General features: G+C 34.3%; 2 protein-coding genes and 1 pseudogene across 2 annotated transcripts; 1 reads left to right on the plus strand and 2 right to left on the minus strand.

The window, feature by feature from the left end:
• Window positions 1-340: 340 nt before the first annotated feature.
• On the minus strand, window positions 341-5,661 carry LOC146911230 (uncharacterized; annotated as a pseudogene).
• A 5,183-nt stretch (window positions 5,662-10,844) lies between these two features.
• On the plus strand, window positions 10,845-14,054 carry LOC146911231 (pectin acetylesterase 12-like). Its single transcript, XM_085723503.1, has 11 exons — window positions 10,845-11,129; window positions 11,208-11,290; window positions 11,514-11,643; window positions 11,748-11,821; window positions 12,157-12,368; window positions 12,485-12,545; window positions 12,674-12,727; window positions 12,875-12,952; window positions 13,194-13,299; window positions 13,411-13,556; window positions 13,712-14,054. Exons 1-11 carry the CDS (start codon window positions 10,904-10,906, stop codon window positions 13,817-13,819), a joined length of 1,278 nt encoding a protein of 425 aa, XP_085579629.1. The 5' UTR covers window positions 10,845-10,903; the 3' UTR covers window positions 13,820-14,054.
• Window positions 14,055-18,422: 4,368 nt separating this feature from the next.
• Window positions 18,423-20,496, minus strand: LOC146911232 (transcription factor MYB61-like). The gene is made up of 3 exons (XM_085723504.1): window positions 20,100-20,496; window positions 19,837-19,966; window positions 18,423-19,651 (listed from the first exon to the last, which is right to left on the minus strand). Exons 1-3 carry the CDS (start codon window positions 20,230-20,232, stop codon window positions 18,703-18,705), a joined length of 1,212 nt encoding a protein of 403 aa, XP_085579630.1. The 5' UTR covers window positions 20,233-20,496; the 3' UTR covers window positions 18,423-18,702.
• Window positions 20,497-21,180: the final 684 nt, after the last annotated feature.

The following is a 21,180-nucleotide window of genomic DNA, read 5'->3' on the forward strand; positions in this document are numbered from 1 at the left end:
ACTTCCAGAGGACAACCCAGTTTTTTCAAGTTCAGAATCGGCTACCGATGGATCTTGATCGGCCACCGATTGTAGCAGTAGCGGCTGGCTTGGCAAGTGTGGGAATCGGGCACCGATGGTGTGCAATCGGTCGCCGAAAGTTCCAGGAACGCACATCAATTTTTTTTCGTTCAAATCGGCCACCGATATCATGAAATCGGCTACCGATTTGCCCTTTTTTTTTTATGTGTGGGACTTAAAATTTGTAATGCCCACATTTTTCATAGAATAAATGCAAAGATAACGAAAAGAAAAAAATACCTACGATGGGTTGCCTCCCATCAAGCGCTGGTTTAACGTCCTAAGCTTGACGGTCCACTTTCCTTTCTTTAAGTGGATTGTAATGAAATGGACCCCTTGAACGCTCCGACTCTCCCCCGTAGTATGGTTTGAGTCTTTGTCCATTGACCTTGAAGGTCTTGTCAGAATCCAAGTGTTGTACCTCAATAGCTCCGTACGGGTAAACTTTCTTCACTTTGAATGGCCCGGACCACCATGACTTCAGCTTTCCAGGGAACAGCCTCAACCTGGAATTGAAAAGTAGAACAAGTTGCCCTTCTCTAAACTCCCTAATTTGAATCTTTTTGTCATGCCATTTCTTTGTTTTTTCTTTATAAATTTTGGCATTCTCGTAGGCATAGTTCCGGAACTCATCCAACTCATGGAGTTGAAGAATTCTAGACTCACCTGCTTTAAAAAGATCAAAATTAAGGAGCTTAGTTGCCCACAAAGCCTTGAGTTCGAGCTCTAAGGGCAAATGACAAGATTTTCCATAAACAATTTGAAAAGGGGACATACCTAGAGGTGTTTTGAAGGCAGTCCTATATGCCCATAAGGCATCATCAAGCTTAAGAGACTAATCCTTTCGGGATGAGTTCACAGTTTTTTCTAAAATTTGCTTGATTTGCCTATTGGACACTTCTACTTGTCCACTAGTCTGAGGGTGGTAGGGTGTGGCAATCCGATGATGCACATTGTACTTTTTCAACAACGCCTCCATCTTTCGATTGAGGAAGTGGGTGCCTTCATCACTAATTAAAGCTCTAGGAACCCCAAAGCGTGAAAAAATGTTTTTCTTGAGGAAGGCAACCACTACTTGAGCATCATTGGTTTGCGTGGCAATTGCTTCCACCCACTTAGAAACGTAGTCCACTGCCACCAAAATGTACATCTTTGAGTATGAGGACGGGAATGGTCCCATGAAATCAATTCCCCATACATCAAAGATTTCCACTTCTAACACAAGATTTTGTGGCATCTCGTTTCTTTTTGAAATATTTCCTGTGCGTTGGCAGCAGTCACATTTCTTAACGTAGGTGAAAGCATCTTTAAAAAGAGTAGGCCAAAACAGGCCTGACTGAAGGACCTTTGCAGCAGTCCTATCCCCACTAAAGTGTCCCCCATAGCTGGAGTCATGGCAGTGCCATAACACCTTTTCTTGTTCATCTTCGGGGACACACCTTCTTAACAAACCATCAACCCCCCTTTTGTACAAAAATGGTTCATCCCACACATATGACTTGCAGTCATGTAGGAATTTCTTTCGTTGTTGGGAGTTAAAGTCAAGAGGAATAATCTTACCCACCATGTAGTTCGCATAGTCCGCGAACCACGGCACCATCGTAAAAGCTAAGATGTGCTCATCAGCAAAGAGGTCCTTGATAGGCCTCTCCTCCTCTGTTTCATCCATCTTCTCCAGGCGAGAAAGATGGTCAGCTACCGTGTTCTCCGATCCTTTCTTGTCACGGATCTCTACATCAAATTCCTGCAACAACAGTATCCACCTAAGAAGCCTTGGCTTAGATTCCTGCTTAGAAAACAAATACCTTAGTGCAGCAACTTATCTTTTCTTTGACCAAGTACTGCCCCAACAGCTATGTCACTTGCATCACACATAATTTCAAAAGGTAGTGACCAATCAGGTGCAATGACGATAGGGGCAGTGATCAATTTTTGCTTCAAAGTGTTAAAAGCATTCAAACACTCTTCATTGAATTGGAAAGGAATGTCTTTTACAAGCAAGTTAGTAAGGGGTTTTGCTATTTTTGAAAAATCTTTGATAAACCTCCTATAAAAACCTGCATGGCCTAAAAAGCTTCGAATGCCTTTCTCATTAGTAGGAGGAGGAAGTTTTTCAATTACTTCAATTTTAGCTTGGTCAACCTCTATCCCCTTGTGGGAGATTCGGTGACCCAAAACAATTCCCTCTCTCACCATGAAATGGCATTTTTCTCAGTTTAGGACTAAATTAGCTTTTTGACATCTTTCTAATACAAGAGATAAATTATGCAATCAATGATCAAAAGAAGAGCCAAAGACAGAAAAATCATCCATAAAAACTTCGATATGTTTTTCAAGCATATCGGAGAATATGGACATGACACACCTTTGAAACGTGGCAGGGGCATTGCATAGCCCAAATGGCATCCTCCTGTAAGCAAATATCCCATAAGGACATGTGAAAGCGGTTTTCTCTTGATCTTCAGGTGCCACCGCAATTTGATTATAACCAGGGTACCCGTCCAAGAAACAGTAGTAATCATGACCCGCTAACCTCTCTAACATTTGATCAATGAAAGGTAGTGGGAAATGATCTTTCCTTGTTGCGGTATTCAGCCTCCTATAGTCAATACAAACTCTCCACCCGGTGACTGTACGTGTTGGAATCAGCTCATTCTTCTCATTTGTAACCACGGTAGTCCCACCCTTTTTAGGAACAACTTGGACGGGACTTACCCACGAACTGTCTGAAATGGGATAAATGATACCAGCTTCAAGTAACTTCACCACCTCCTTTCTAATCACCTCTTTCATGGCTGGGTTTAGTCTTCGTTGTGGCTGCACCACCGGCTTGAAATTATCCTCCATCAATATTTTATGCATGCAGAAAGTAGGACTTATTCCTTTCAAATCCTCAATAGACCAACCTAGAGCACCCTTGTACATTCTAAGAACCCTTAACAACTTTTCTTCTTCAAGTTTGCTCAAGTTAGAATTAATGATGGTTGGATACTTCTCTTTCTCACCAAGGAACACATACTTCAAGTGAGAAGGTAATTGTTTGAGTTCAACTACCGGTGCTTCTTTTGATTTCTCCACGACTTCGTCTTGAGGATGAAGTTCCTCCCACCTAGTAGGGGTGCGACGGTTGTGGGATGGAGAGGCCTCCAACATAGCTAAGACTTCACCTTCTTTAGGATCCTCACTTTCTTGTGCAATTTCTGGTGGCAAGCTTAAGACTCTTTCAAGTGGTAGGACTGGTATCTCTTTTTGGAGTTTTTCTTTCACAAAGGATTTGATCATGTCGACCCTATAGCATTTTTCTTTCTCTTCGGGGTGCTTCATAGCTTTAAGAACATTCAACTTCACCATCTCATCAAAGAATTTCAAAGTTAAAGTGCCATCTTCCATATCAATCAAACATCTTCCAGTTTGTAAGAACGGACGTCCTAGTATCAATGGGATGTCATCATCTTCTTCCATCTCAAGAACAACAAAATCTACCGGAAATATGAATTTATCAACCTTCACAAGAACATCTTCAACTATGCCATAAGGAAATTTGTAGGACTTATCTGCGAACTGCAATGTCATCCTTGTATCTCTAACCCTTCCGATGCCAAGTTTCTTGTAGATGGACAGCGGCATCAAGCTCACACTAGCTCCAAGATCAATCAAAGCTTTCTTGAAAGTTCTATCCCCAATGGTACAAGGAATAGTGACACTCCCGGGGTCTTTTAGTTTCCTTGGTATTTTTCTTTGTAAGATCGCACTACACTGCTCGGTGAGCATCACATCTTCATCATCAATTGTTCTCTTCCTTGAAAGGATGTCCTTCATGAATTTTGCATATGAAGGCATTTGTTGGAGAGCTTCAGCGAATGGGATGTTGATTTGTAACTTCTTGAACATCTCGATGAATTTTGCAAAGCACTTATCATCTTTTTCTTTCTTCAACCTTTGAGGATAAGGCAGCTTGATTTGTGGCTTTGGGAGGTCATCGTTCTTTTTCTTTTCTGGCTCTTCGACAACCTGAGTATCAACAACATCACGCACTTCAACCTCCACTTCAATTAGTTCAGGAGATGAGTCACCTTCATCATGTTTAGCTTGAGATGATAGTGATTCATCCCTCTTCATGCTTCTTGTTGTAACCATGTTCACATTTTCATGATCCCTTGGATTGACGACAGTGTTGCTTGGAAGGGTTCCTGGAGCTCTTTGGGTGAGTTGTTGAGCAATTTGCCCAACTTGAGTTTCAAGATTTTTGATTGAAGCCCTTGTATTCTTTTGAGCCTCTCTGGTTTCTTGAGCTAAGGAATTCATGTTGGTAGCCATTGCTTTAATTGCTAACTCCCAATCAGCCTTCTTTGGAGCTTGGTTTGATGGACCTCCTTGATAACCCCCTTGTTGTTGGTTTTGAGAACCACCTTGTTGATTTTTCCATGAGAAATTTGGATGGTTCCTCCAGCCTGGATTATATGTATTTGCAAAAGGGTTATTTCTAACCTGGTTCCCTTGACTGCTGAGGTAGTTCACCATCTCCACTTGGGTTGCATCCATGGGAACATCACAATGCATAGTGAAATGAGGGCCAGCACACCAATCACATTTGACAGTGTTCATTTGATTCACCGGAGCAACTTAGGGTTGAGTTAAGTTAAGTGCTGCCATTTTCTTTGACACTTCAGCAGCTACTGCATCTTGAATCTGCTTACCAGTTAGTATGTTTTGAGCATTTTTGAGCTCAAGTTGATTCAGATCTATGAGTCCTCCCCTTGTACCACCAGTTCTATCATACAGCTCCATCTGTTCATTTAGTGCAACAGCTTCAATGATTTTGATTATTTGAGAAGCGGTTTTGAAATTTATGGAACCGCCGGAAGCTGTGTCGAGAACTTGTCTAGTAGCCAGACGTAGACCATTACAGAACATCTGCATTTGAACGGTAGTATCAAAGTTGTGCTCGGGACATGATGAGAGTAGCTTCTTGTACCTTTTATACGCCTCTCCCAAAGACTCTCCCTCTTTCTGTTGGAAGCTGGAAATGTCTTGTCGCCTTCTCACGAATAGAGCTGTAGGAAAGAATTGCTCCAAGAACTTGTCTTCCATCTCATTCCAAGTTGTTATGCTACCAGCCGGTAAGGAATCAAACCACTCATATGCATCATCAGTTAAAGTGAACGGGAACAGTCTCAATCTTTTTGCTTCCTCAGAGTGCCCTTGTACCTTAGCTGTCTCACAAAGTATCAAGAAACTCTTCAAGTGCTTGTTGGCATCTTCATTGTACTTCCCCGCATACTGATTCTCCTTCAACTCCCGCAATAGACCGGGATTGATTTCAAACTTGTTCACCGTCACAGGCTGATTAGTAATGGTCAACCTGTTTCGGTTTCTGTCACGAGCCCCATAGTCACCGAGAAGTCTTTTTGCAGGTGGTGGCGGTGGTGGCTGTTGTCCCTCCGCCATCTCTTCGTCTAACTGCTCGTCCGCATCAACCTCTAATCTGCTAGTCCCTTCCTTTTCTCGAAGTTTTCTAAGTTTTGTTTCTTTCCGGATTGCTCGGCAGTACTTTTCAACTTCTGGAATAAAGGTAAGTTCAGCTGAGGGCTGGCCTCGCATACAAGGTTAGACAATGAGTGAGTAATAATTTTAAAATAAAATAAAAACAATAATTTTGTTGCAGAGCAAAAAAAATTTCAATTAAGGAAAATAAAATTCAACAGTGATTTGGCAATCCCCGGCAACGGCGCCAAAAACTTGATGGCGTATTTCGCAAGTGTACGAAATCGTTCAAGTAGTAAATAAAACGGTAAGACCGAGTGTCGAACTCGAGGATCGCGTTATACGGTTGAATTGTATTTATGACTTAATTGAACAAAAGGTTAAGTTGTTTGTTTATCGCAATATTGAAAATAACGGAAAATAAAGTGATTAAGATTAATGAGAGAAAGATGCTAGGGATGAGTTTCGCTAGATGACCATGAAAAGCTAATAACCTAATCTTAACTATTGAATCGACTCATATGATTGTTACCGAATTATCTAATTTATTCTTGCTCTAATTCCTTAGTGACAAAAACTTTAAACCTAAAATAAAAACCTAATTCCTTAGTGAATTTGAAGATTAGGGTTAAGCATTAACGAACAAGAATTCTTTTAATGATTCCAAGGGTTTGTATCTATTCCTAGATTACAAAGGCAAGGATCTCTTATTTCAAAGCGTTTATAAATTCCACTTCCGTTTCACAAAATAAACCGTAAATCAATTTAAAGGTGATCAATCGATAAAAAGCATTAAGAACGGAAATAAGAGAAACAATCATATGAATTTCAATCAATAATATAAAACTAGGTCATAACAATCATGTTCATCTAGGTCTACTCATCCCCAACAAAGGAGGGTTTAGTTACACATAATCAAGCAAATAACAATAGAAGAAGAATTACAAGATGAAGTCATGAATAAACCTTGTTAAAACTCCTTCAATGGTGTTCCAAGATGCTCCAAATCGCTCTCCTATGTGTTTCTAGGTCTTTTTGATCTCCAAAAATCGTCCTCCTCTAACCTGAGACCGAGTTTCTTTATATAAGCACAGGAAAAATCGGTTACCGATGCATTCCAATCGGTAACCGATTGGTCAATTTAAGCCCAAAACTTGCGATCCAAACAGTGCCATCGGTAGCCGATTTTGTGCCATCGGTGGCCGATTGTGGCAGTCTTGAAATATGGAAATTCAGCAGCAAAATCGGTGGCTGATTGGTTCAATCGGTGGCCGATTTCTGATCTCCTTAAACTTGTGTTTTTCCTCCTTTGTGGCTTCTAGCTCCCAGAATTACATCAAAAATGGCTCAAAAATTACATGAAAAGTACCTAATAAACTAGGATGACAGGGTGTCATCAGTACGCAATTCAAATCAATCTATTGATAGAAAACACTGTTTTATGACTGTTTGGGATGGGTCGGCCCAACGTTTTTAGGCTAGTAAAAGTTTTTGGAAGTTTGCTGTTTACGCCAACAGATTTGCTATCACACACCTGAAAATGACCAAAATGCCGAAAAGGGAAATTATACAACGAACGACAGTTAATTACCGTTGGGAGTATTGAAGGTCATTTTCAGATGTGTGATAGTAATCTTTGAAGTCTAAAGAGCAATCTTCAAGTTTTTGTTTAGGTGCTAAAAGGACTACTACTATATAGTATTATTGACCTTTTTTTGTTGAAAAAATGAACTTAAAAAAGAAAGTCTTTTAAATGAAATAAAAAAAGTAAAAAACTTCCTTCAAAAATAAAAAAAGTAAAAAACTACTAATATACAGTAGTATTATTTTTGTGAAGCTAGTAATTCAAACTTATGAATAAATGTGAGTTCGGTGACAATTGATGTCAAAATCCATGAATCATGTTGAAACATCGATAATTGTGAGTTCCATGACAATCCGTAGATTATGTTGGGAAACCGTTCAACGGGATAACGGTCTCAAAATTTAGTGTTCCTTACACATTATTTATAAAAGAACATCAACCCTTAATGAAAAGTACATTCTCAACTATGATTAAAACCTTTAAATTCGTGTAAAACCTTCAACAGCTTGAGTGTTGGAGTTCTTACATATAAACCACACCACGCCATTAATAACTTCGTCCTCTACCATGTTAAACCAATTCCGACCGTCATCTTGAGTCCACTCCGATCAAGTTTATTATTATTAATCATCAATTTTGATTTGTTGGTATGTGGGTCTGTATCTGTATGCCACTTGGAATAAATAAGTATATAGGTATACGCAGCTGGCCATTTCAACGACCAACATTTTGCCCTTCTATTTCGCTGCCTTTTCTCATCTTCTCTTAATTGTGCTGTGTGTGTGCCCTTTCTCAACCAACTACCCCTCCAAAAAGAATTATGCATCACGCATGTGATTCAGTCGATGCTATCACATGCACTACCGTTATCTTACCTCCCTTTTCTTATTATTATATTATCATCACTGTTATAATTATTAGTAATTTCATGATTCGGTTGGGACCGTGAATTTGATTTGAGGTTCACATCAATCTTTGTGTCTATTGCACGTGATCAACCAACATTAAGAATTTTTCTTTATAAATGTTCAGATGAGTTGAGCTCCACGAATTTACATAGTCATGATAGAAATTAAAGGTTGAAGAACACCAACAGATGTACTTGATCACACATTAAAAAGATCCTCATACCGACAGTGGAAGGTTTTTACGTTGTGGTGGGAGGTGGAAATTGAAATCACTTCTTACGGATTCACTATATTTTGATGAGAAATTTCAATTTAAATAAAAAGTGAATAAATAAATATTTTGGATAATTTAAGACATAGTATATACCTAATCGGGTTAGTAATTCTTAGGCATGCTAACCGGTGTTTATAAGACACTCTTAAAAAAAGTATTGAAAATAATATTTTTTACATTTTTAAGAGGGTTGATTACTCAAACTTCAAAGATATATTTACTATATTGGGTTCTCTAAAAATCGTGCTAAAGTACTCCCTCCGTCCCTAATGTAACATCCCTTTGTTTTTTTCACATTTCTTAAGAAAAACTGACAGTGTAACTATTATGTCTGTTTTGTGTGTTAATATTACCATATTGTCCTTTGTTTGTATATGTATTAAATTTGACTTTTTAAATTTCAAAGGGAAATGTTAACTTGTGCCCTCAAGGCACAAGTTAATGATTCGAAATAAAAATATTTTATTGTAATTAATGCATTTGATTTTAACTTTTTTACTTTTCAATAATTGAATGCACAAAATTTAAGAATATGTTTCCATTTTTGGGTTGCTTAACATGTGCCCTAAGGGCACAAGTTAACATGACCCAATTTCAAAACAAGTTAGTAGTATTAATTAGGGGTATGTTTAGGAAAAAATAATGAATGCATCTAGTAATTTGAAAAGGGGTTTAGATTTAGGGACAAAAATAAAGTCAAATGGGTGGTTAGATATAGGGACGGAGGGAGTGTTTGTTACTCCCTCCGTCCCTTATTATATGACCTAGTTGACTCTGACACACATACCAATGCATGTTTTTGATCTTTAATATCTTTAATTATCTATTTAAAAAAATTATGAAAATTTAATATTTTGAAAATATTCATCGAGACGAATCCAACAACATCTTATATGATATTATTTATCTTTGTATATTAGTATAAAAATACGGTCAAAGTATGTCAAGTCAAAAGTGTACATTGTCAAAGGGACGGAGGGAGTAACATTTTCCATAATTTTTAAAGAAAAGTAGAGCGCTGAGCACAAGCTGCAAAACACAAACTAATAGGCACAATGTATTGGAATGGAAATGGTTGAGAACTGAAAAGTGATGGCGTGTAGATACGGATAAGTTGCGTAAACGTAACGGTCATACTCTTACATGTACAGTATTACTTGCAATTTGCAATATACCTCAAGTCTCAAGAAGCCATCGCTATTACTATTTTATAACGTGTAATAATAATATATAATAAAACATTCAATAACCTTAGTAGTAGGGGAAATGTACAAAGAAAAGCATATTCGACCCCCCTACGTCGAAGTTTGGTATCTATTGGCTATATTGTACAAAGAACACTGAAAAAATAAAATAGAATAAATGGTATATATATCAACCATGCACAAATAAAAATAAAAGCAAACACGAAATGAGGTGTGACAAAGGAAGATCAATTTATGGACAAATTAAGAAAATTTAGAACGACGAAAAGAGGTTGTTAACAAAACAAATATCTTACCGTAAAAAACAAAACAAATAATACAAGGATTGATCACGGCCTTGTCTCGTGTGTATTGAGTACGTAATAATAGTAATAGTAGTATAAGAAAGATCACTTTCAGATTTGGTTGTTTTTTTTGTTCGTTACGAAAACAAAAATGCACAGAAACCAAACACTCTTCAATAATAACTCCATGTAGCTACTCATCTCGTTTGGTCCACAGAAAGGATATAGTTGACCTCAATCCCATGCAGTATATGTTAATTTGTGTTGAATACCCCTGACTTCTTATCATCCATTCAACATCTTTTTTTTCTATCACTCTTGACGTATCACGTCATTTCTCTGCTTGTTTCTTGAGCAGTGCTGTTCTTTACGGAAAAAACAAACAAGAAATGCAAGAAATACACCCCACCCCAATCACGTTTCAAAGAAACTACAAAATATAGGTCTGACTTTGATAGAGAAATCACCAATATGTGGGTGTAAATCTACATAGGGTTGGGTGATTCAACTTATTTAAGCTAAAAATTAAAGAGTTGGAGATCTATGATTCAAGTTGTGATAAAGAAAAAATAATTATCAATTAACATGCTAACATTTACCATTGAAAAAGAACATACCACATTAGTTCGTGTGTTTCGTTTTTTTTTTTTATTCTGTGTAATAATGAACATTACCCTTGTTTCTTTTTGAAATTGTAGATGGAATGTTTTAGTGTATAATTGATATCAGATGATAAATTAATCGATTGAATTTGTATTGTTTGATAAAATTAGCAAATGAACCAACTTATAAAAATTAGAAGTTATATTCTTTAATTAGAAGAAAAAAAATTATAAGTAATACTCTTTAAATGTGATATGCTGGTGATTTAATAGAAAATATATAGATAAGAGAAAAAAACAATATTGAAAAGTTTGGAAGATTCCAAACGTGCCGTGATAGTAATAAAACTTGAAAGAAGCCCGTCGTAAACTCTCTCCGTTTTGTGTCTTCCACTTTCTTTTTATATATTGTACCTCTTCCTTATGCATTGTTTTCTTCACTAGTGAGCGTTGTTTCTTTCTCTCTCTCTCTAACAGAGAGAAGAAACATTGTCATCGCCAATGGCTAAACTTTTCTGGGTTTTCATTGCAATAGAACTTGTTATCACCAACTTGGTTTATGGGTTTGAATTAGGATATGGTCAACAACATGATCACTTCTTCAATGAAACTGAAGAACTCTTTCTGTTAGAGGCTCATGAACATGCAGCATCCTTTCTTGAGGGTAATGGAAATCCTCTGCTCGTAGGACTCACCCTTATCCACAATGCAGCTGCTAAAGGAGCAGGTACTGCTACCTACAAACAAACAATACAACCTTTCTTCACCTTTCCTCTCAATATTAAATATTTTTGGTTTCTTGCAGTGTGCTTGGATGGAACATTACCTGGTTACCATTTGCATCGTGGATATGGATCAGGAGCAAACAGTTGGCTTGTTAATTTAGAGGTATTTCTTCTTATTTGGTTGATGATCCTTTCTTTTCTTTTGGTACTTCTTCAAAAGCATTTCTTGTAACATGCATATATGCCATGGCATAATTAACTGAAAATATTTAGAAATAATTAAAGTTTTAGGATTTCTAACTGTCATCATGTGTTGGTCAATTCACTTTCCCTTTTCTGCTGTAAAAAAGTTATTGTGAGATACTAAAGAGAGAATACTCTCTCAGGGAGGTGGATGGTGCAACAATGTCAGAACATGTGTTTATCGCAAGAAAACACGGCGTGGATCATCATTATACATGGAAAAGGAGATACCATTCACAGGAATACTTAGTAATAAACCTGAAGAAAATCCAGGTTTAATTTTCATTCAATTTATCTATTTATATTTCATTTTTGCTTTTTTAATTTGTTATAGGCAATAGCCTCTCATGTTATTGTTGCTCATATTTAATTTGCAGATTTTTTCAATTGGAATAGAGTAAAGCTTCGTTATTGTGATGGTGGCTCATTTACTGGAGATGGTGAAGATCAGGTACTATTAGATGTAAAAATTAATTACACTAGGTAACTGACTAACAAACTGGCGTAATTAATTAAATAGTGTAACTAACTTTTACATTTAATATGTAAAATTTGATATTTTGGGTTCTTCAAATGATACTTGTTTATACCGTAGACCTGTATCCTTTTTTGCATAAAAGTTAACTTTTGAAACTCAATTTTATAGCAGAAACTTGTAAGAGCAAGGTATAAAAGAGAAAAAATAACACCATTGTTGAGATACATGACTTGAACTTACTTGACATTCATTCATGTGATGAAATGAGTATTTACTACTTTATTTACGTATGTTGTCTGGTGAGACAGGAAGCAGAACTGCAATTCAGAGGACAGCGAATTTGGGCAGCTGCAATGGAAGATTTGATGTTAAAGGGAATGCATTTTGCTAATCAGGCTCTTCTTTCCGGATGTTCAGCGGGTGGCCTAGCTACTATTATACACTGTGATGAATTTCGAGGTCTCTTTCCAAGGACTACTAAAGTGAAGTGTCTTAGCGATGCAGGGTTGTTTCTTGATTCGTAAGCAACAAACAAACAAACTGCATTATTTCATGCTTCCAATGCCATTTCTACCATCATTACAAAAAAATTAATCTTTAGTTAGTTGTTAATTTTTGTTTGCATTGAAATTATAGGATTGATATATCTGGCGAGCGCACCCTCCGGAATATGTACAGTGGTGTTGTAGGGATGCAGGTAACGCCACACTAATCACAAGAATACCAACTTATTACAAATAGTTTATATTCTTTCATGGCTATCTTATTTAACAAGGTTGTAACATTTGTAAGGCATGCTGAGAATTATTTGTTTGATCACTGTAGGAAGCACAGAAGAATCTACCACAGATTTGTACTAATCACCTTGATCCTACCTCGGTAATCATAATCATTGATAATTGATTTCAGTTTTGTCAAATAGTTAGGAGTGTTAGTTTCATTTGAAAGAACAAAAAATTGATCTCTCTGCTAATACTTGCTTATAACTTGAACTTTCAGTGACCTGTTTTATTACTCCTTTTTCAGTGTTTCTTCCCTCAGAATTTGATTGCCAGTGTTAGAACACCACTTTTTCTTCTCAATACTGCTTATGATTCATGGCAGGTAAATATCCTAAGTTTGTCAATTGGTAGTCTTTAGTTTTTACTTGTGATAAATAAATAATAGTATATGAGATGTGGCAGTAACACAAACATTGGACACAATACTAACGGCTAACACATAGACACCGATAATGAAATGATTAAATGTATCGGTACGTGTCAGTGTCGTGTCAATGCTACATGGTAGTGATCATTACATTATTGTTTGTTCTAAACGATCGCATTTTCCTCCTTGTTATCAGATTCAGTCAAGTTTAGCTCCTCCATCAGCAGATCCCCATGGCTATTGGCATGAATGCAGATTAAACCATGCTAAATGCACAAGGCCACAAATCCAATTTCTGCAAGGTGATGTATAAGAATTAGTACCATTCATTGCAAGTGGAGAAAAATATTCAATAACTTATTATTACTATATTATTCAGTTGGTTAACACATTTCGCCGTCTCTTGAATACAGGGTTCAGGACTCATATGTTGAATTCTATTAAAGACTTCTCAAGATCAAACAAGAATGGATTGTTTATCAATTCGTGTTTCGCTCACTGCCAAACCGAGAGGCAAGATACATGGTTTTCAGACAATTCTCCGGTTATTAGGAACAAGGTGAACATTGCAGTTTCACTTATGTTGTTTTAAGTAATAGTGAAATAAAACAAAATGTACACAATAATTGAACTAGAATTTCTTACAATACTCTATAATATAAAGATATTTTTGTATCTAATCTAATAATATGTACATACATTGACTAAATGTAGGTAATTGCTTTAGCTGTTGGAGACTGGTATTTTGATCGAGAAGGTGTTAAGGTCATTGATTGTCCTTACCCTTGTGATAATACATGTCACCATTTGGTTTTCAGTTGAGCCAAAGTTCGTACATGATCATCATCAATGGAGGATTATGCTATTCAATATATGTCAGACAAAATGCAAATTTGATCTGTCAAAATTAACTTGATTTGATTGTCATCGGTGAAATTGGAAGTGTTTTTCACTATTTGGGAATGCTGAGGCAAGTCCTTTTTGTTCCTTAACATCATAAGTATGCAGCCGTAGGATTGATCTAAAATCTAATGTTAGATTGTTACTATTTATAGCATTTCCCTTTTAGCTTGATTATAAAGATGTCTATCCAAAGTAACAAAAAATAATGAAAAAGGGAGTAAGTTTTTTTTTTTTGTTACATAGACGCAATGGCAAAGCCATATAAACTCACACACACGAGTGGAGGTACCGGGGTTCGAACCCCGGTCATGGCATCCGGCCTAACAATTTCAGCATTTTTGCCAGTTGAGCTAGGACTTGTGGATAAAAAGGGGGTAAGTTTATTTGTTTAGACCAATTTATAGTTTTTTTTTAAGGAAGGCTGTGTTTGGTAACACAAAAAAGCTAGCTTATAGCTTGTTGGACTAGCTTATAAGCTTGTTTTGATAGAATAAGTTGTGTTTGGTAAAAAGCTTTTTCCCCTAGCTTATAGCGTTTTTTGAAAAGCTATTTCAAGTAGCTTTTGAGCTTATAGCTGGTAGCTTTTTATAACTTTTCCCAATTTTAACCTTATTACATTAATTTTAATATTTTATAAAAGAAAAATAAACTACCCACCCACGTTCCCATGTTTTTATAGTCTACTGCAACCAACCTACCCACACGGTGTATTTTTTTATATTTTGTTGTTCACTTTTGTTTATGACATTGCTTTTAATTAATGTAGTATTTAATTTTAAATATAATATAATAATAAATAAATTGTGAAGCTAGTTTAGTTAAATAAAATTCGTCAAAAAATGAAAATTTGTTGAATAAAAAATGCTAATTGAGTTCATAAAACACATTCATTATTTTAGAGTTGAAAGTAATTGGAAATAAATTTTGATATTTAAAAAGAAATAAATTAGGAAAAAAAATCATATATGTGATTTGTAAAGAAATAAAAATAACAAATATGTCCTTTTATGTCATTTTATATTTATCAGCCATTTCAACAGCTAATTTTACCAAACACTTTAATTTTAATAAGCTAGCTTTTCAGCTATCAGCTACCAGCTATAAGCTAGCTTTTCAGCTATCAGCTAGCTTATCAGCTATCAGCTAGTTTATAGCTTATTTTTACCAAACACACCCGAACTTATTTATAGTATTATAAAGCACATTTTTAAGCGATTTAAATTGTGTTTTTATTAAATTGAAACAAATTACTTTCAAGTTTCAAATATGGTTTGCAATTTACGTGAATCTATCTAAAGTGAGATTGTTTAATTTGTGAAAACTGATGCTTACTGCTATTAAAGGCAATACAATTTTATAACTGTAATCACACAAGTGAGATAGCACCAAATTACTAAAGTAAAGATTACAATCTCAAATTTCAAGTCGTTTTACAAAATCAATAAAACATTAATGTTATTTTTTATTATACTCTTAACTTTGAGAAATGCTAACTATTATCGTTGGGGATATATTAAGATACTAAATGTATGTAGATTTTTTTTTTTTTTTTGAAATTGTGCATTAAGTTTCAAAAGTTATACTCTCTCAAAAAATTGTGCACGATTTTTAAGTAAATTGTGCACGATTTTTAAGTAAATGATTAATTATGTTGATTTTAATGGTAAAATTAATATTATTTACTACTCCCTCCGTTTCAAAATGAGTGTCATTTTAGGTGTTTACACACATATTAAGAAATGCAATGGTTAAGAGAAAGAGAATGATTATTTTACCAAATTATCCTTATTAACTATTGGTTAGTTTTAAAAGTATGACTTTGGAAGTAGTGTGCATAGTATTAATTGAAGGGTACAATTGAAAAAAAAAGTTATTATTGCATTGGAAACTGAAAGCGACACTCATTTTGAAACAATTTTTTTTTTGGCTAAAACGACACTCATTTTGAAACGGATGGAGTAAAATACTTTTATTAATTGTAGTTATTGGAGTAGTTAAGTTTGATGAAATTTAATCTCTCCGTTTCAAAATGAATGTCGTTTAAGGTTTTTACACACATATTAAGAAATACATTAATTAAAAGAAAGAGTGATGTTATTTTACCAAATTATCATAATCAACTATTGGTTTGTTTTTCATTAAAGAAAAAACAATACTTTGGAAGTAGTGTATATATTATTAATTGAAGGGTACAATTGAAAAGAAAAGTTATTATCGCATTGAAAACTGAAAGTGACATTCATTTTGAAACAATTTTTTGGCTAAAACGACACTCATTTTGAAACGGATGGAATAATAAATAAGGATATAATAGAGGGAAAAAAAATAAATGTTGCATTGACATTTTAAAGTGACAATTATTTTGATACAGAGAAAAATGCTAAAGAAACAATTATTTTGAGACATATAGAGTATTTTTAATATAAAACTAATTTTTAATTTCTATTTTAAACTCCTTAACTTATGCCTGAGCACAAATTAGCATAACCTTGTTTATTGCCTCAAAAAAGAAAAAAAAAAACATAACCTAATTTATATATGAAGGTAAGAGTATTTTTAATATAAAATTAATTTTAACTTTTATTTTAAGCTCCTCAAGAGCACAAATACCTAAGTTATATATGAAGGTAAAATAGACGATTTACCCAAAATGTAAGAGTGAAGGGTTTTAAACTTTTGTTATTTAAATAAGATTATCAGCATCCACTTTCTTTAAACTGTGCATAAATTATTCATCACGCAGAAAAAATCACCCTACAAGTTTAATTTATATTACTTCATCAACTTTGAATTATCATCAGTGCAATCATCATTAAAATTGTTTAGTTGCCTTTTTCATCATCAATCAACAATTAGTTTTAGTCTTTTATTCTATAGATAGATAGATAGATACAACAAGTACATATATAATAATCATCAGGACATTAAATAAAGAATTCAAAACAAGCAACTTTCTGAGGCTTTTGATTACGATATTTGTACTAAAATTATTGGAGTCTGCTTCGCCATCAATCCCTAATCCCTACCTGAGAGTTTTAATTTGTTATTAGTACTTAAATTAATTTGTTATGTTTCTGTACACTTATGGTTGTAGGACCCCAGCAAATGGAACGAATAATTTGTTTCACATGCTTAGAGATTATGAACATACAATATTCATATCATAAATGGCTGCACATCCAAAGTTGATAAGCTCTTAAACATCTTTAAATGGCGGGTGAGAAAAAAATTGAACCATTGAATCACATTTTTACGGTTGAGATCAGTGAAATTGCCTGAAGTGGCGATTTGAGTCCGGTGAAAGTGCTTTCTTCCATGAGTTAGTACTTTCTTCCATTCTATAGTCCATTAAGATTGGGACTCAATTTGTACACTTAGGTTTTGTTTGCGGGTTTGGAGTAGAACGGAGGAAAAGACTTAGGAAAAAAAGAACAAGCAAGTGGGAGAAATAGAGAAAAATGAGAGAGGAGGGCTTTGAGGGGATAACTTTTCTTCATAATACAACCCTCCTCATATGCATTAATTTATCATTTTATAAAAAAAAAAAAATATTACTTGTGTCACGTTGATTTTTGTGTTTTTATTTTAACATTAAAAAAAATTTAAACAAGTTTTTATTGGTTTATTGCACAGAATTAGTCGGTGGCATGGCATATATTTTCTGAAGTTTTTTTTTTTTTTTGTCCTACTACACAAATAGAATCAATTTAATCAATCATCATTGAGGTCATGGGAATTAAAGAATTCAACAGCTTTTGATTGCGTACAATACAATACATTACCAGATTAGAAGAAAGACGTGAATGAAATATTTTTCTTATCTCTAGTCATTAACTGGAAAAGGGAAGTGAAGCTCAAATGTGTCCAAAAAGTGAAAACAATCTTTATCGTAGGAGACAATGATAGACACCCATTTAAGAAATATGATACCATATGACCTTTTGACACATAGAAATTATAAAACATCAAATTTCAAAAGTATCATGTGATATGCATGTATTTGAAAAACTATCTCAAATTCCAACATTACTACTTTGTTTTCGTTAAGATCAATAAAAACAAGAGAGAACATGTGTCTCAAATTCAATTCATATTTTATCTTTCTTTATAGTTATGAAATCAATACCGATCAAGTCTCTATCTTAAGTCATGATGCATGAAGAGGAGTATCATGACTTTCTATTGTAGAAGCTGTAGTGTAGATTTTGAAAAATCATTGTAGGTTGTTGTGATACACGTCCGCTGTGATATCAAATATAGACGATGTAGGTTCATGTTATTGGTGTGTTTTGTGTGATTTTCAAGTATTCAAGTACTACTTACTAGTCAAGGATCACAAGCAAAACGTGGTAATAGCCAATAATTGAATAATAAAACAAATGTAAAGAATGCTGTCATTTTTAATACACTAATAAAATTAAAATTCACTTACTATTGTAACAATAACTGAATGAATGAAGAGAGTAAGAATTAATGGAAGAATCTGGAACAAGCCTTATGTGTTTGATGAACAAAATAATCATGAAATGAAAGAAGTTTAGTTTAGACAATCATATTGTAACATAATGCTGATAATTTTTTTTGATTGTATATATCAGACACATTTACAATATCAATAGAAAAAGAAAACTTTAAATGAAAAAAATAAAATAAAATTTAAAGCACACACCTGTGGTCAGAAGTGAGGACAAGTTTCTTCTGACCAAATAATTCACGTTGGAAATGTCGGCATCTCTTTCTTTCTTTCTTTCTTTTGGTTGAAACTTGATTCCACCACGTACGTGTAAAGTGAAAATGAAGCTCTAATTAAGTGTTTGTCCAAAAGCCATTGAAAATCTTTGAAGATCTTTGTTGCTATATATATCTGAATTAGCAGCTTCAAAATGAGGATGCCATGTGCTACTACTTGATTGAATAGATTCGTTTGTATTAATGAACTCCATTTCTTGTTTAACCTCATAATTATCATTGTAGATAGAAGAGTGTGTTTGATGATTCTGCTGCTGAAATGTGTTGTTGTTTCCATGAAAAAATGGACTAGAGTTTATATAATCAGACCATTTAATGTCTTCTACTACTTGATGATTATCTTGATGATGATCAAGGTAATTAATGTTGCTACTGCTGCTTTTGCTTCCATTGCTGCTTTTGCTTCCACCAAATTCCCAGTTTTGAATCCCATCAACTTCACCAGAGGATATAGAATTTGAAGGATGATTTGTGTTTGGAGTTTGGAACATAGAATGGAAAGAATTGAATTCTGACATCATTTGAGAGCAAGTAGAAGTGGAACCACTAGTACTTGGTATGAAGCAAAGTGAACTGTTGTTGTTGTTGTTGTTTGGAGATAGAGTCATGTTATTAATTCCATAGTTAAGTTGTTGAAAATTGAGATATGATCCTCCTAATCCAATCATATTATCAGAAGGTATGAAGCAATTAACTGAGTTGTTGATTTTTGAATTAATTTCAAGGGGATAATTGCAATTATCCATAGGAATAGAATTTGGATTTAGTGTATCATCAAATAGATTCTTCACTTCATTGGATCCCACAGAGGTTTTTTGAATCTGAATATTGTCAGTCATAGGTAATTGCTGCTTGTCATTATTGTCATTGTTCTCAGAGAATGGTTGGTGTGTGTTTGGATCAATTCCTTTTTGCTTTAGCTTCTTCTTCAGACTTGAATTCCATAGATTTTTTATCTCATTGTCTGTTCTTCCAGGTAACTGAGCTGCAATCTGCGACCACCTGATAATTCAAAAAGCACCAAAGTTGTACGATTTAGTTATTGTCGCTTCGATTCGTAGAAAGAAAAGAAAAAAAAAGCAAGTTGCACATAAAAAACATGAAACAAAATAATCTTGATGACTTAATTAAAAGCCAAATCTAAATGCAACACTTATCAGTTCCTTAATTATTATAATTATTGGTACCTGTTGCCTAGGAGTGCATGAAGTTCAATTATGGAATTCTCTTCTTGCTCTGAGAATGCTCCTCTCTTCAAATCAGGCCTTAGATAATTTATCCACCTCAATCTACAGCTTTTGCCACACCTTTGCAAACCTGACATATATGATAATTGTCCTATATATTAATTAATTAATTGTGCACTCACTATGTGATTGTGATGAATGAGACAATATAATATGATGACATTTAACATATAGTTATTGGTATATAATCAACTAATTTGTACCGGCTAATTTTGGAACTGAGCTCCAACATCCATGACCATGTTTGGTGATATAATTCAAAAGCTTTTCATCTTCTTCTGGAGACCAAAGACCTTTACGAAGCTTCTGCTTGTAGCAACAAGAATGTCTTCCCATGTGCACTTCCTTCAATTAACCTCTTTCAAATGTTTTTTTAAAACTCTTTTGTGTCAGAATCTACGTGGAAATATTCTGGAGGAAGAGTTAGCTAGCATAGGAACTTTGCTATATGAATTATTATAGTAGTGAAGAAGGGTTAGAACTTAGAAGTTAAAAAGGTTTTGAGAAATAATATGGCAAGTTGATATATAGAAAGTGAAATAAATAGAAGAAGGAAGAAAAAGTTGTGATTGGACATTGTCATTTTGAATTTATATATCTGACTTTCTACTTCACGGGACATTCCACATAATACTACTTTGGGTCCTACCTACCAAAGGGGACACATCATTTTTTGACGGCCATGATTCATTTCTTCTCATCAATCGGATGGATAAGATAAGATCAAACATAATCACATGGGTTTGACTTATACGTGAATGTCCCACTGGCAAAGCAGGACATTTTGTTCTAATTAATTTGCATTCATATTTTTGCAACTTTTTCTTTGGAATTTATATATATAGTATTAAAACTTGTGTTTATTATTATGAAATAATAATGACACAAGAACTGTGTAGGAGATTATATTTGTTATCTTAAACAGTTGTCAAATTTTAAAGAAGTTTTGTCCTCTTGTAAGTTGTAAGACAGTAAACAAAATCTCACTGATAGCTATATATGTTAAGTATATTATTGTTAAGCTAGCTAAGAAGGCTTTAAGAGTAAGTTATTTTGGTCCTTAAAATGTGTACACAATAAGTTTTAAATGTTCTAAAATTATATTAAAAAAAACTTAAATGTGTCTTTTGTTAATATTTTTTATCTCTTGTTATCTTCAATGTGTCTTTTAAACAATTTGGTTTACAAATCTATTTAAAAAAAATAATAAAAAAAAAAGACATTTAGAGATGTATCTAGACCATATAGTTGTTATCTCATAAGTTTGAAATCTATATATAGTGT

Source organism: Medicago sativa, chromosome 7 (genome assembly GCF_051527215.1).
Source record: "Medicago sativa cultivar Bolivia chromosome 7, Bolivia_mono, whole genome shotgun sequence".
NCBI classification, from domain to species: domain Eukaryota; kingdom Viridiplantae; phylum Streptophyta; class Magnoliopsida; order Fabales; family Fabaceae; genus Medicago; species Medicago sativa.

Coding starts and splice junctions, on each gene's coding strand:
- LOC146911231 (XM_085723503.1), top strand. CDS start 10,904: ATGGCTAAACTTTTCTGGGTTTTCATTGCAATAGAACTTGTTATCACC. Junction 12,728..12,874: donor ATCACCTTGATCCTACCTCG/GTAATCATAATC, acceptor CTCCTTTTTCAG/TGTTTCTTCCCTCAGAATTT. Junction 12,953..13,193: donor CTGCTTATGATTCATGGCAG/GTAAATATCCTA, acceptor CCTTGTTATCAG/ATTCAGTCAAGTTTAGCTCC.
- LOC146911232 (XM_085723504.1), bottom strand. CDS start 20,232: ATGGGAAGACATTCTTGTTGCTACAAGCAGAAGCTTCGTAAAGGTCTT. Junction 19,967..20,099: donor CTCAGTTCCAAAATTAGCCG/GTACAAATTAGT, acceptor CATATATGTCAG/GTTTGCAAAGGTGTGGCAAA. Junction 19,652..19,836: donor CATGCACTCCTAGGCAACAG/GTACCAATAATT, acceptor TTGAATTATCAG/GTGGTCGCAGATTGCAGCTC.